This window comes from Passer domesticus, chromosome 9 (assembly GCF_036417665.1).
Source record: "Passer domesticus isolate bPasDom1 chromosome 9, bPasDom1.hap1, whole genome shotgun sequence".
Lineage (NCBI taxonomy): Eukaryota > Metazoa > Chordata > Aves > Passeriformes > Passeridae > Passer > Passer domesticus.
The window spans coordinates 2256584-2271375 of NC_087482.1; the positions used below are offsets into that span (position 1 = coordinate 2256584).

General features: G+C 54.9%; 1 protein-coding gene across 3 annotated transcripts; it reads right to left on the reverse strand.

Annotated features, from left to right (window-relative positions):
• Positions 1 to 9651: 9651 nt before the first annotated feature.
• On the reverse strand, positions 9652 to 13767 carry LOC135307024 (uncharacterized). 3 transcript variants are annotated; one of them, XM_064431714.1, is made up of 9 exons: positions 13556 to 13767; positions 13191 to 13454; positions 12793 to 12891; positions 12553 to 12624; positions 11823 to 11909; positions 11548 to 11619; positions 11363 to 11461; positions 10617 to 10782; positions 9652 to 10086 (listed from the first exon to the last, which is right to left on the reverse strand). In XM_064431714.1, the coding sequence occupies exons 2-9, from the start codon at positions 13231 to 13233 to the stop codon at positions 9984 to 9986; spliced, it is 741 nt and encodes a 246-aa protein (XP_064287784.1). In that variant the 5' UTR covers positions 13234 to 13454; positions 13556 to 13767; the 3' UTR covers positions 9652 to 9983. The 3 variants fall into 3 exon arrangements, with proteins under 3 accessions (XP_064287784.1, XP_064287785.1, XP_064287786.1); XM_064431715.1 differs by having other exon boundaries at positions 12793 to 12922; positions 13191 to 13767; XM_064431716.1 differs by lacking the exon at positions 11363 to 11461 and having other exon boundaries at positions 13191 to 13767.
• Positions 13768 to 14792: the final 1025 nt, after the last annotated feature.

The following is a 14792-nucleotide window of genomic DNA, read 5'->3' on the forward strand; positions in this document are numbered from 1 at the left end:
TGCCACATTGACACTGATTATTCTATCAGATAAAACAGAAATTCAGAACTTGCCTCCAGCATTTTCCAAGATCTTTAAAGTGTCATTCACCAGTACTTGCAAATAATTTATGTTGCCATCCAAATCTAGAGGGAGCAGAGATCATAACTATTTCCATGCTGAGTTTTATCCTCTTCTGCCTCAGGGAGCTGGGTACAGGAAATGGGAAAGGAAAGGCCATGGGAGCCAGTTGTGAATGGACATGGCCAAAGCTGCACAGGGGCCTGGGGAGCTCTGGGCAGGCTCCTGGCCACTCTCCAGCCTCTTTCCCTGCCCTGTGTAACATTCTGGGAGAGGAAAGGGAAATGGGGCTGCCCAGGGCCCCTTGGGACACTCTCCCTCCCACAGAGGAAACCCTCCCTAAAGCCCTGGGCAAAACCATCCCCAGCGCTTCCCGGGGAGCAGGGAGGGCTGTCCCGGGAAAGGGCAGCCAGGCTGCCGGCTCACCTGCTCCCCGCGCTTGCAGCGGAGCAGCCTGGGCAGCCCTGGCAGGCAGGGCCACGGCCAGGAGCAGCAGGAGGAGGAGGCGCAGAGCAAGGGCCATGGTGCCTTGCCCTCTGCCAGTCCCGCAGCTCTTGCTGCCACCACTGTCCTGTCACCACTGTCCCAATGTCAGCACCGCTGCTGCCACCGCCGCTGCTGCCGCAACAGTTGTGCTCAGGGACTGACTGCTGGCTCCTTGTGCTGCTGTGCAACCGCGGGGCTCTGGCACCTCTGTGACCTCAGGGCCTGCTGTGAGCTCAGCCTGTTGTGACCCCAGAGCCCTTCTGTGACCTCATGGCCTTAGCTGTACCCCCAGAGTGTGCCCCCATCTCTGTGAATGGACTGCCCTGATTGTAAATGTTTTGCTTCATCAAAGGGCCATTCACAAAACTTATTTTTCACCTGCTGACATTGCTGGTCAGGCTGTGTCCCTGGAGATGCTCAGTATTCATACAGAATTCACAGAATGACCAGGTTGGAAGAGACCTTCAAGATCATCCACTCCAACCCATGTCCCAACACCACAACTAAACCATGGCACCAAGTGCCACATTCAGTCTTTTTTAAACCCATCCAGGGATGGTGTCTCCACCACCTCCCCTGGCAGGCCATTCCAGAATTTTATCACTCTTTCTGTGGAAAATATTTTCATGATATCCAACCTACATTTCCCTTGATGCAGCTTGAGACTGTGTCCTCTGGTTCTGTCAGTGCTGTCTGGAGAAAGAAACCAACCCCACCTGACTACAACTACCCTTCAGGGAGCTGTGGAGTGATAAGGTCACTTCGGAGTCTCCTTTTCTCCAGGGTAAACACCCCCAGCTCTCTCAGTCATTCCTCACCAGGGCTTGTGCTCCCAGCCCCTCACCATCCTCCTTGCCCCCTCTGGATGTGCTCAAGTGACTCAATGTCCTTCCCAATCTGATGGCCCAGAACTGGACACAGCACTCGAGGTGCGGCCTCACCAGTGCCAAGAACAGGGACAGAATGACCTCCCTGCTCCTGCTGGCCACACTGTTCCTGACACAGGCCAGGAGCCATTGGCCTCCTTGGCCACCAGGCCACACTGCTGGCTCATGTTCAGCTGGCTGTGACCAGTGCCCCCAGGTCCCTTTCTGCCTGGCCACTGTCCAGCCACACTATCCCCAGACTAGAACACTGCAGGTGCTTCTTGTGGCCAAAGTGCAGCACTGGGCACTTGCACCTACTGAGCTTCATCCCACTGGACTCTGCCCATCGCTCCAACCATTCCAGGTCTCCCTGCAGAGCCCTCCTACCTTCCAACAGATCAACACACTCTCCCAGCTTAGTGTTGTCTGCAGATTTGCTAATGAAAGACTCAATCCCCTCATCCATGTTGTCAATAAAAGCATTGACCAGAGCTGGCCCCAGCACAGAGTCCGGAGGGACACCACTGATGACTGGCTGCCAGCTGGGTGCAGCACCGTTCACCAGCCCTCTCTGGGCCAGCCATCCAGCCAGTTCTGAGTCCAGCAAAGAGTGTTCCTCTCCCGGCCCTGGGCTGCAGCTTTTCCAGGAGCGTGCTGTGGAAGACAGTGCAAAGGCCTTTCTGCAGTCCAAATAGACACATCCACAGCCTTTCCTGCATCCACCAGGCAGGTCACTTGCTCATAAAAGGAGATCAGGTTGGTCGGACACGACCTACCCCTCCTAAACCCCTGCTGGCTGGGTCTGATACCCTGGCCATCCTGTAAGTGCTGTGTGATGGCACTCAGTATAAACTGTTCCATCACCTTACTGGGTCCTGAGGTCAGACTGACTGGCCTATAATTACCAGCATCCTCCTTCCCACCCTTGTTGTACATGGGCGTCACATTGGGAAGCTTCCGGTCATCTGGAACTTCACCAGTGAGCCAGGACTGCTGATAAATGATGGAGAGCGGCTTCAGCAGCTCATCTGCCAGCTCCCTCATCACCCTGGGGTGGATCCCATCTGGCCCCATAGATTTAGGAACATCCAAGCAGCTCAGCAGTTCTCTGGCTGCCTCCTCTTGGCTAACAGGGGGCCCATTCTGCTCCCTGACACCATCTACCAGCCCAGCAGGACACTTGTCCTGAGGCCAAGTCGTCTTCCTACTAAAGACTGAGGCAAAGAAGGTGTTCAGCGCCTCTGCCTTGTCCTCATCTGCACTTCCTAAGTTCCCTCCCACATCAAACAAAGAACAAAGGTTGGTCTTACCCTTCCTTTTATCGGTGATATATTTGTAAATACATTTTTTTATTATCCCTTACAGAAGTCGCCATTTAAATTTCAAACTGAGCTTTGGCCTCCCTAATTTTTTTTTTTCCTACGTGCTCTAGCAGCTCCTTTAAAAACTTCCTGAGAGACTTGACCCTCCTTCCAAAGATGATACATCCTCTTTTTATTCCTAAATTCCTCCAAAACCTCCTTGCCCATCCAGGCTGGGCGTTTGCCTCATTGACTCATCCTTTGGCACCCAGGGACAGACTGTTCCTGTGCCCTCAAGATCTCTGTTTTGAAGCATGCCCACCTTTCCTGGACTCCTTGGTTTTTAAGGGCTGCTTGCCAAGGAACTCTCTGAAGAAGTCTCCTAAACAGGCCAAAGTCTGCCCTCTGAAAGTCATGTGTAAAAGTCTTCTTGATGTTCCTCCTGTTTTCACAAAATACCAAGAATTCTTGATACATTGGTGTTCCCCTGTCTGAGACATAACATACAACAGACCACTCGTGTTTCCTCAGAAAAACAGCCTTGTTTATTGTCCGGAGTGTTCTTTTATAGCCCATTCAAATCTCCTGGGCCGAGACAGCTCATTGGTCTATCTGTGTGCCCCCAGACTCTGAACCAAGACAATGTCTGCATCCTAGGAGAGTTCCCACTGCATGTGGGCTTCTGTCAGTCAGACACAGAGGCTAGTTCATGGAGCTGAGCTGGACTGCTTCTTAGAACTTGATTAATGTTGACTACAGATCAGCTTGCAATGCAACAAATTCTATCATTTCATGATCACTGTGCCCCAAGCGGGCTCCAGCCACCACATGTCCCCCCAGCCCACCTCTATCTGCAAACAGCAGATCTAACATAGTCCCTCCCCTGCTGGGCTCACCCACCAGCTGCAACCAACACTTGTCCTCCACACACTCTACAAATTTCCTGGGCTGCTTTTTTTCTGGTGTATTAAGTTCCCAGCATGTGTCTGGCAAGTTGAAGTCGCCTACAAGAAGAAGGGCTGATGATCCTGAAACATCCTCTAGCTGTTCATAGAATGAGTTGTCCACCACTTCTTCCTGGTTGGGTGGATGATAACAGACTCCCAGTAGGATGTCAGCCTTGTTGGCCTTCCCCCTAATGCTCACCCATAGTCATTCCACTTCATCATCACTAATTTCAATATCCATGGTGTCCAAAGCCTCTCTAATAAAAAGAGCCACACCTCCACCTCTTCTCCCTTTCCTGTCTCTCCTGAAGAGCTTGTAGCCATCCAGTGTAGTGCTCCAGCCATGTGAGGCATCACACCACGTTTCTGTGATGGCAATGACATCACAGCTCTGCTGCTGGACCATGGGCTCCAGCTCTTGCTGTTTGTTACCCATGCTGTGTGCACTGGTATCCATGCACCTCAGTTGGGCTGCTGATTTCATCCCTAACTCAGGCTTACCAGCCTTGGGCCTGCTTCCAGACAGCCCAGCTGCATCCCGTTCCCTCTTCAAACCTAGTTTAAAGCCCTCTCAACAAGTTCTGAAAGCTCATCAGCTAAAAACCTTCTGCCCTTAACAGAGAGATGGAGCCCATCTGGTTCCAGCAGGCCAGGTGCCATAAAAGCTGCGCCATGATCAAAGAATCCAAAATTCTGCCAATGACACCAACTCTTGAGCCACTTGTTGATGATACGAGCTCTCCTATTGCTTTCACCATTTTTCTCAGCCAGCAAAGGGACTGAGGAAAAGACTACCTGTGTCCCTGTCCTATCAACCACTTGTCCCTGTGCCCTAAAGTCTCTTTCAATGGTCCTGACACTCCTCTTCTCAATCTCATCACTGCCAGCCTGGAGTTTCAACAGTGGATAATAATCAGAGGACTGAATGAGCCCAGGAAGTCCCTGAGGAATATCCTGCACCTGGGCCCCAGGGAGGCAGCAGACCTCTCTGTGGGGTGGGTCCAGTTGACATGCGGCCCTCTGTTCCCCTCAGAAGGGAATCACCCACCACGATTACCCGTCTTTCCTTTTTGATGTTAGAGGTGGCAATCCATGTTACAGATTAATCATAATTGGGAGGCTCTCTGGGCAGATAATTTTCTTCTTAATCATTTGGCTGAATCTCTAGATCCAGTGACTCATACCTATTCTGAAGTGGCCCCTGGCTAGGGGACGGGGGTCGGGAGGAATTTTTATTATAACCTCCCCGTGCAGGGACCATTTCCACTCCCCTTCTTCTACAGGTGTCCTTCTCTTGCCTAACAGTGCGCGGCATAGGAGTCCTGTGACTCTTGCTGGGCCTCCCATAAGGATGGAAGGGCTGAACTCCACCAATCTATTTCCCTTTCACTTTCCCTGATACTCCTTAGTCTTTAAACTTCCTCCCTAAGCCTGGCCACCAGTGAAAGGAGATCATTCACCTGTTCACACCACAGGCAGCTTTTCTCCGCACTGCCCCCTGAAACCACTGCTAAGCTCAAACACTCTGCACAGGAATGGGTCAGGACAGACACATTCTTTTTGGAGGGTTCCATCTAGTTACATGCACTTGTACTAACTACAGTTTTCGATTGTGTAAAAACCACTACTACCAGAAACCCCAAAACCACCCAAACAACAGAAACACTGCAAACAACACACAGTAAACCTTCCTAGCAAGAAAACCTGCAACCCTGCCTGCTTGCCCTGCCTGTGCACACTGCCTCGTGAATTGTCCCTCAGAGACATGCCAGGGCCCTGTTTGCCCACTCCTGTTTGCCGCAAACCCTAGAGGCCTCTTTTAATCCGCTGGCTAACCAAGGAGGGAGGAAGCTGCACCCCATCCCTGCGTAACTCACAGGCTCTTGATGGCTTCCCTCTTTTCCTGGGCATGCCACTGGAGGAGGTCCAGGCCCAGATGGTCCCAGGGAAGGAAATGTGCCCTCAGCCCAGGGATGCTCAGCATGGGCTGCTCCATCCCCCCAGGGCCCCGCCACTGGTCACAGCAGCCCCTGCCCGGCTCCTGCCTGCCCACACCGTGGCCATCCACAGCTGTCCCTGGGCATGCAGCTCAGCCAGTGCTGATCCTGGCTGGGCTTTGCTGCTGCTACCACCCGCACACTGGGGTGACAGCTCCATCTCTTTAGTGCAAGAGAAGAGCTGGGCCAAGCCCTGCCCACCTTCAGTAGGGGCCAGAGAGCAGGGCCAGTGCCTTCAGGGGGAAACGACCTTGTCTGGCTGGAGGCAGCATCTGCACAGCAACAAGCTGCTAAAGCAGCTGGCACAGGGACATCGGGCATGGGGCTGGAGATGTGCGATGCAATTAGAGGTCCAGTTCTCCCTTAGGTGTTTGGCAGGACATATGAAGGGAGAAAGATACAACTGTGAAAGAGGCCATGGCAAGTGACACAGTGAACAGAGTCTTGGCTATTCCTATGATGCACTGCTTGTGCCCGTCCTGCAAGCAGAAAATCATCGGGATTCATCAGAGTGGAATCAGGACATGTGTTCCTGTCTTGCTTTGAACCTCTACAAGATCTGTGGGGAGCGTGAGCCCGTGCTGTGCTGCACTGCTGAGCTGGCAGCACGCTGGATACGGGCAGGACGGTCTCTGTTTCCCCCAGAGCTGGAGCCTGCAGGCACCTTGCCGGCCCTTGGCACAGGCTGTGCCAGCCAACAAAGCCCAGCAGGCCGGGAGGAGAGCACGGGGGCAGCGCAGCTGCTTGGGCAGTGGCTGCTGCCAGGGACATGGGCCAAAGCCATCCCTGAGCAGCCACTGCCACCCCTGGCCCTCCCTGCCCCGTGACAGCTCCCCCAGCCCCAGGGGACAGGCTCAGGCCCACTAAGGACACACTGGAGCCTTGCTCTCCCTCTCTGTCCTTTCCCCACCATGGGTACCCCATGCAGTCACTGCCAGGTTTCGGGATGTGTCTCCCATGGAGGGACCCCAGCAGGACTGCTCAGAACCCAAGTGCCCTGAGCCTGTTTGGGATAATTCCCCTGAGCTGTGCTGGTCTTGTCTGGGCTGTGTAAGACTAAAGATTAAGAATTAAAGGCAATTTTACGTTTATTGCCAAAGTGTCAGAATATTCTAGGTTTCCCTGACTGTAAAACTACTTTGTCAAATACAGAACTGTTGGAGGAAAGGGGAACAAATATCTGGTTTCTGTATTCTATGAAAAACATTTCTCAATTCTACAAAGGAAAAACATATCTAAATGTTTTAAAATGAAAGACAAAGATAACATGAGGGTGCTGTTGGTCGAATGAGCCCCATGCCCAGCTGCTGCCTGCCCATGCCTGGCTGTGTCCAGACGAGCAGCTCCGCCAGTGCTGGTGGTAGCACACAGACACCTGAGCTGAAGCTGGACTCAAGCCTGTGATAGATGAGCAATGTGACAGTTGACTCTCACAATAAAGGAGAAATATCATGCATATATGTTAAGAGAAGTTTTATACATTTATAGATATGTTTTACCCTCTGTTGTGTTGTTATCTTGGGATTACCTGAGTTTGGCATATTTAAGAGGGTCACCTTTCTACGACAACAGCACCTGACCTCCAAGCGAGATGTAAGGAAGTAAACTCCAGCACTGGACATCAAAGAAGGAGTCGATAGACAGAACTTTAAGAAGGGCAAAAGAGTTAAACAGTGAAACCTCCATTGTGTGGATGAGAATGTGGTGGGAAAAATACTCTACTTCCGGCGCAGTAACATTGTCCTTATTCAGTGTCCTGTTATATTTCTAATAAGGTTTTTAATAAACATCTAAAATTTTTATAAGTAAATATAACTTCGAATAATCCATTCCCTGGCTAGAGGGACGCACCTCCTGTCCTGGATGGGCAGCTAGGCCAGTCCCTTCAGGGAGAGTCGGTTCTGTTCTAGGTAGTGGTTGTAACATACTACCAGCTACAAGCTGGTAATACACCTCTGGAAGGGACAATGGACACTGGCACTGAGATGCACGATGACAGGCCCAGTTCCCCATGACTGAGGTATTTGGCTGGTCTTGTGAAGTTCCAGAGGTGATCCTGTGCAGAGAGGAGATGGCTGAGGCCCCAGCTGCCAGTGGCACACAGGGACCCTCCTGCACAGCAGGGCCCAGAGCTGGCAAGGCTCCCCAGCACGGCTGGAGCTGCTGGCACAGCTGGGCCCAGCTGGACAGCTGCCCCTCAAGGCCCCGGCCAGCAGGGCACAGCTCTGGGCAGGGTACCTGGCCAGGAGCGGGCCCCACAGCGCCTCTGCCTTTCAAGGGCAACCTCGGCCCTGATCTTTCTCTTCCCCACCTCCCTCTGCCTCTGCCCTGTGCCCCTGGGGCTGCTCCTGGCCACAATTGCTAATCTGTGATTTTTCTGTCAGGAAAGGGACATGGAGAAGTTGCCTCCAGCATCCAGCATGATCTTCACACTGTGACTGGCCAGGACTTCCAGTCAATCTATCTCTCGATCCCAGTGTCCATGGGAGCACAGTTCAGAAGCGTCTCCATGCCGTGCTGGCTTGCCCACGTGCTTTAGGGAAGTGGGCATTGCAAGGAGCTCCTTCCTCAGTGGGAGCAGGCACGGCCTCAGCTGCAGCCCCGGTGCCGCCTGTGGCGCAGGGAGCGGCCGTGGCTGTCGCTGTGCTCGGCTGCCGCAAAGGGCCAGGCCGGAGCGGGGCCCTTGTTGTGCCTCCGCTGCTGCTCGGCAGCGCCGCCGGAGCCCGGGGCCGCGGCCCTTCCCCGCCGGGGCCGGGATCTGCCCGACAAGGGCGCAGCGGCTCCAGAGGCCCCGCCCGACCCCCAAGGATGGGCTCCGCCCGCCCGCCGGCCGCAAGGCTTGGCAGGAAGCTTTCTGCCCACTTTGCACAGCCTCCACCCAGAGTGGCCCTTTGCTGCGCTGAGGAGACTGAAAAACCCCGCTGCACATCTCATGAGGGATCCCTGCACACCTTAGTAGAGACCATCAATACTCCTTTGTGCCTCCTGAGGGATCCCTGCACCCCTCAGCACAGACCCCAAAATATCCCTGTGTGCCTCACAGGGAATCCGTGCACACCAGTGCAGAGACCCCAGGACAGCCTCGTGTGCCTCACAAAAGAGCCCAGCCTCCTGCCCACCTTAGGAAGGACTCAGCTCCTCTCCAGTCCTTGATGGCAAGCACTAAACCACCACGTTAATCACGAGGTACTCATGCCCCTGCCAGCCTTACAGATGTCTCCAGTCCCCTGTATGCCACAGAAGAGATATCAAATCCCCTGAGAACCTGACGAGGAACCCCAGCCCCATGCACCACTTACAAAGGACGCAAAGCCCTGCAAGCCTTCCTGCAAAACCCAACACCTACAAAACCCCCCCTCCAGCTGGTGTGCCTCATGAGGGACCCGGGCCAAGTGCCATCCTTACAGGGGTCCCCCAATGCCCTGCATGCCATAGAAAAGCCAGGCTTGTCATTAACTCTAGCCAGCAGTGTGTTCCCTGGCAGAAACCAATTTCATTCTGGGCATGGGGAAGACGTGTTGTGGTGCCGGCTGCATCTGTGGGAGCGATGGGGAGCATGAGCCCGTGCTGTGCTGCACTGCTGAGCTGGCAGCACGGTGGATGTGGGCAGGACGTTCTCTGTTTCCCCCAGAGCTGGGGCCTGCAGGCACCTTGCCGGCCCTTGGCACAGGCTGTGCCAGCCAACAAAGCCCAGCAGGCCGGGAGGAGAGCCCGGGGGCAGCAGGAAGCTGAGAGAAGCCCCTGCTCTGGAACTGAGGCAGTTCTTGCACAAGCAAAGAAAGATGGTGACTTGAAGAGATTCCCACTGTGCTGAAAATTTGCCTCTGAAGCCTAAGAGGTGAGCTGGTCAAGAATCCCAGGAAATATCTGGGAAAAGGTTTTACGTGACTTGGTTGTGACGAGGTACAAAGTTCCCGTGGGAAAAGATCTTTGCCTCTGCACCAGGCTGGGTGTCTTAGGGTGTCTTAGTTCTTTGCAGAGTAAAGATTACCACTGAAATGCCATTTTATTTTATTGTATTAGTGCAAAAAACCTTTCTAGAACTATAAAACTACTTTCAAAAACACAGACATATTGTGGAAATGGGGAAGAAACATTGGGGGATTTGTCTCTACAAAAACTATTTCTAAATATTTCTAAAAATTAAAAGCTAATAGAAAATAAGGTTGTCTTCTCCAGATTCCAAAACTACTTTGAAAATTTTGAAGCTGATTTTGGAAGCTCTCAGTCAGTCTTCACTTGAGAACTTCCCACAGCCTTTCCTGGGGACTTTCGCCTTCAGCCCTGGAAGGAGGCGACCTCGAGTCACCGTAGAGATTGGAGGTGCTAAAACGAAAACTCGTCCGAGTCGGAGATGCTGCTGTTGCTCTTCCAGCAGTAAAGATCTCGTGACCAGCCAGCAGCTTTCAGTTTTTCTTCAATGTGATGCCTGTGGAGAGAGGAGGTGTCTGAGGCCCCAGCTGCCAGTGGCACACAGGGACCCTCGTGCACAGCAGGGCCCAGAGCTGGCAAGGCTCCCCAGCACGGCTGGAGCTGCTGGCACAGCTGGGCCCAGATGGACAGCTGCCCCTCAAGGCCCCGGCCAGCAGGGCACGGCTCTGGGCAGGGTCCCTGGCCAGGAGCGGGCCCCAGAGCGCCTCTGCCTTTCAAGGGCAACCTCGGCCCTGCTCTTTCTCCTCCCCACCTCCCTCTGCCTCTGCCCCGTGCCCCTGGGGCTGCTCTTGGCCAGGCAGCCTCAGTGGGAGCCAGCACTGGCTGCAGCCCCAGCGGGGCCCCCAGGACAAGTCCCAGCAATTGAGAGGCCACTGGAAGCACTGGGCAGCAGCAGAACCCTCAGCAGAGTTATTTGGACAATCATGGAGTGGCCACAACTCCACCGCAGCCTCTCTGGGAATGTTCCCTGACTATGAGCAGCCTTTAAAGGAAGCTGTTTGAGCTAGAGATCAGCATAACACTCACCAGTTTCTCTTCCAGCAATACCAGATTGCAGCACAGCACATCATCAGGCAAAGTGCTGCACCAGCCACAATGGCCATCAACTTCTTCAAACAAGGTGTTCCCCAGCAGAAAACTCTTCTCGTGCTTTCCCAGATGTTGTCAGCATGTGTTGTGATGCCGGCTGCATCTGTGGGAGCAATGTGGAGCATGAGCCTGTGCTGAGCTGCACTGCTGAGCTGGCAGCACGGTGGATACGGGCAGGACGTTCTCACTCCCTGTTTCCCCCAGAGCTGAAGCCTGCAGGCACCTTGCCACCCCTTGGCTCAGGACTGCTCAGTGCCCGAGCCCCTGAGGCTGCACGCTGTAATTCCTCTCTGCTGTGCCCTTCTGCTGCAGGCAATACTAGTCAAAGACATGGATAAGGACAAGGAAAATGCCCAGGGTTTTGGAGCTGCTCCAGGGCCCTCCCTCCTGCAAAGAGCTGCCTCTCTGCATCTACCCAGAGACTGGGAAATCGCATGGGATCTCAGGCCCATGGTGCAGTTTGGGCTGCCTATCAGCTGATGCCAAATGTCTTCCTGCAGAGGCTGGGCACAAGCCGCAGCCAGGCCAGGCTGGGAAGCAGCCCTGCAGGGCGTGAAAGCAGCAGCGGGGCAGCGAGGCTGCCATGGATCACTTCCCGCTGTGCCGGGCACGGCGTGTCCACATGTGCAGCCAAAGCCCACGGCTGCTGAGTCCCAGGGGAAGCATGACAGAAATGCACCCACCACGGCGTCTCTCCAGATCACCCGGCAACTTCTCCATGGGTTTGGGTGCCTCCAGGGACTTACTGTCTCCTCTAGGTATTTTCTCCATTCTCAGGGAACCTTACCAGAAATATTTCCATTTCCCAGGAATGGGTCCCACAAAACCAGTGCTGAGCCTGTGGGGTCATCAGGCAGACACTACTCACCCCTGCGACGGGAGCTGGTCCTGCGTGCAACATCCACCAATGGACCTGGGAAAGTCCTCCCTGCAGACACACCTGTAACTCAACAGCCACAGAAGCTTCTGCCATCTCTGCTGATCTGCACGGGCACCACTGAGCCGCAGGAGCGGTGAGGGGATCGTGCAGGGCGAGGGCACACATGTGCATGGTTCTGTGCTGGCACCTGCATCAATGCCCCCCTCGCCCAGCTTTGGGCTCTTGAGCTGGCAGCTCTCCCACGGAGGAAAGCCTTGACCTACCCTCAGCATCTTCCAGAGGCTCAGTAATGGGTATGGGTTGGGAATCCAGATCATCTTCATCGACATCATCATCTTCATCAAGTTCAGCTGCAAAGAAAGGCGGGACTGAACAGCTCCTGTGAGCCTGCTGAAGATTCTCCTTCCGGCCCGACTGGCAGTGAGGGCACCTGGGTGATTGGTGCCCTCCAAGGCACTCCCTCAGCTCTGCCTCCCACTCAGGAGCAGGGGCAGGGGGACCTCGTGCCTGCAGTGGCCCCACCCTGGGATGGAAGGAGCCCCTTGCGGGGCAGTCGGGGCAGAAAGGACTCCCTGGAGCTGCCAGCAGCTCTAAACCCAGCCCCGGGCAGGGCCAGGGCTTGGCAGTGGCAGCAGGAGCAGCTCAGGCTCCCCAGGGCTGGCAAAGGAGCTGCCAAAGGCTCAGCCCCGGGGCACAGCCCTGGGCCTGGCCCCTTCCCTCTCTGCTCTTCTCCCTGGCTGCACAGAGCACACGGAAGGACACACTGGCATTGCACATGGGAGGAAGGCTGAAAGCTAAATGCACCCTTCTCCCACTGACAGCGATCCTGCGTGATCACTGTTGGGCACAATAGTAGAAACTTTGAGGCCAGGATTTCCAGAATCCATCAAACTTCAGAGGATCATAAGGGAAATGACAGAGGAATATTACTCTGGGCAATGATTACACTTGGACAGTGATTACTCTGTTAGGAAAGGGTTGCTGGCAACCTACCTTCATCAAGCTCCAAGATCCTTAAACCATGGTTTACCAGCATTTCCAAATGATGCAAGTCACGATCCCAATCTAGAAAGGAGCACAGATGGGAAGCGTTCCATGGTGTGCTGGGATCCCCTTCTCTAGGGAACTGAACCCTGCGAGGGGGTCAGGTCCTGCTGCATGCCAGGATTGCCAAGCAGCAGAGAGGGCAGCTCAAGCCTCAGCAGGGCTCAGGCCCAGAGGCACAGCAATTACCTCCTGTGCCTGTGCCTGGCATTGCCTCCCTTCCTGCAGCAGAGGCTGGCATGGAAGCACTGCTTCCTCTGGGAAATGCTTCCATCTGCACAGGCTCTCCTTTAATTTTTGGAGAAAGGAAGAGGGACAGCTGGATCAAATGGAGCTGCTCCCCAGCGGGGAGGTGGCATCTTCAGGAGGCAAGGTTTGTCAAACTCATGGATAGGCTTCAGGAAATCAGATGGGCTTTGGGGTCTTTGCCTAGGGCCTTCCCTCCTGCAAACAGCTGCGCCTCCTGATCTGCTCAGAAATTGCAAAATCGCAGGGGATCTCGGGGTGCCAGGCACAGCGTGTCCAGATGTGCAGGCAAAGCCCCTGGCTGCTGAGACCCAGGGGAAGCATGAGAGAAATGCACCCACCTTGTCCTCCTGCCTGCTGCATTTCCTTCAGCATTTGCCTCATGTGTTCAGATGGCTCATGGGATTCCTTGTGTCCTGTAGCTTTGTTCTTTCCCCTCGGAGGAGCTTACAGCAACATAGTTCCATTTCCCAGGAATGGATCCCACAGGAGCAGGGCTCAGCCTGTGAGGTCAGCAGGGACACACTACTCACCCCTGCGATGGGAGCCAGGCCTGCGTGCAGTAACCAGCAAAGGAGTCTGAAAAGTCCTCCCTGCAGACACACCTGAAACTCAACAGCCACAAAAGCTTCTGTCATCTCTGCCCCCATGGCTGAGCTTTGGGCACTGAGCTGGAAGCTCTCCCGGGGGAAAGGCCTTGGCCTACCCTCAGCATCTCTCAGACGGTCATTCACAGACATGGGTTTAGAAGCTGGATCGCCTTTATCATCAGGTTCAACTGCAAAGAAAGCCAGGACAGAACAGCTCCTGTGACCCTGCTGAAGATTCTCCTTCAGGCCCGAGTGGCAGTGAGGGCACCTGGGTGATTGGTGCCCTCCAAGGCACTCCCTCAACTCTGCCTTCCTCTCTGGAGCAGGGGCAGGGGGACCTCATGCCTGCAGTGGCCCCACACTGGGATGGAAGGAGCCCCTTGCGGGGCAGTCGTGGCAGAAAGGACTCCCTGGAGCTGCCAGCAGCTCTAAAGCCAGCCCCGGGCAGGGCCGGGGCTTGGCAGTGGCAGCAGGAGCAGCTCAGGCTCCCTGGGGCCAGCAAAGGAGCTGTGAAAGGCTCAGCCCCGGGGCACAGCCCTGGGCCCGGCCCCTTCACTCTCTGCTCTTCTCGGCAGCTGCTACAGAGCCCATGGAAGGACACAGTGGCATTGCACATGGGAGGAAGTTTGAAAGCTAAATGCTCCTTCCTCCCACTGACAGTGATCCTGTGGGATCCCTCAGGACTGCAGAAGGGAGCAGGGCAAGATGTCCATATTTCTTCAGCCATGAGATTACGTTCAAGGACATGGAGGATGAGTGAGCTCTTGCCACATGGACATTGATTATCCTGTCAGGGAAAGCACACCAGAACTTGCCTCCAGCACTCTCCAACATTCTGAAGCTGTCATCCAACAGGGCATCTAGATAATGCAAGTTGGGATCCCAATCTGAAGGGAAGCAGAAATCAGAACCATTTCTGTGTGTGCTGGGATGCCCTCCTGCCTGAGAGAACAGGGCACGGGTTGGGTAAGGCTGTGGGAGCCAGATGTGAATGGACATGGCCAAAGCTGCACAGGGGCCTGGGGAGCTCTGGGCTGGCTCCTGGTCACGCTCCAGCCTCTTTGCAGGCCCTTTGCAACATCCCTGGAGGGGTGGCTGGAGCAGCACAGGGCCCATCAGGACTCTCTCCCTCCCACAGGCAAAACCATCCCCAGCGCTTCCCGTGGAGCAGGGAGCGCTGTCCCGGGAAAGGGCAGCCAGGCTGCCGGCTCACCTGCTCGCCGCGCTTGCAGCGGAGCAGCCTGGGCAGCCCTGGCAGGCAGGGCCACGGCCAGGAGCAGCAGGAGCAGGAGGCGCAGAGCAAGGGCCATGCTGCCTTGTCCTCCGCCAGTCCCGCAGCTCTTGCTGCCACCG

What these genes read in the sequence shown, in the direction of transcription:
- LOC135307024 (XM_064431714.1), bottom strand. Translation starts at nt 13,233, where the DNA reads ATGAGGCAAATGCTGAAGGAAATGCAGCAGGCAGGAGGACAAG. An exon ending in GCAGCAGGCAGGAGGACAAG is followed by an intron (nt 12,892 to 13,190) that starts GTGGGTGCATTT and finishes CAAAAATTAAAG; the next exon opens with GAGAGCCTGTGCAGATGGAA. An exon ending in TGATCTGGAGAGACGCCGTG is followed by an intron (nt 10,783 to 11,362) that starts GTGGGTGCATTT and finishes TTGCTCCCACAG; the next exon opens with ATGCAGCCGGCATCACAACA.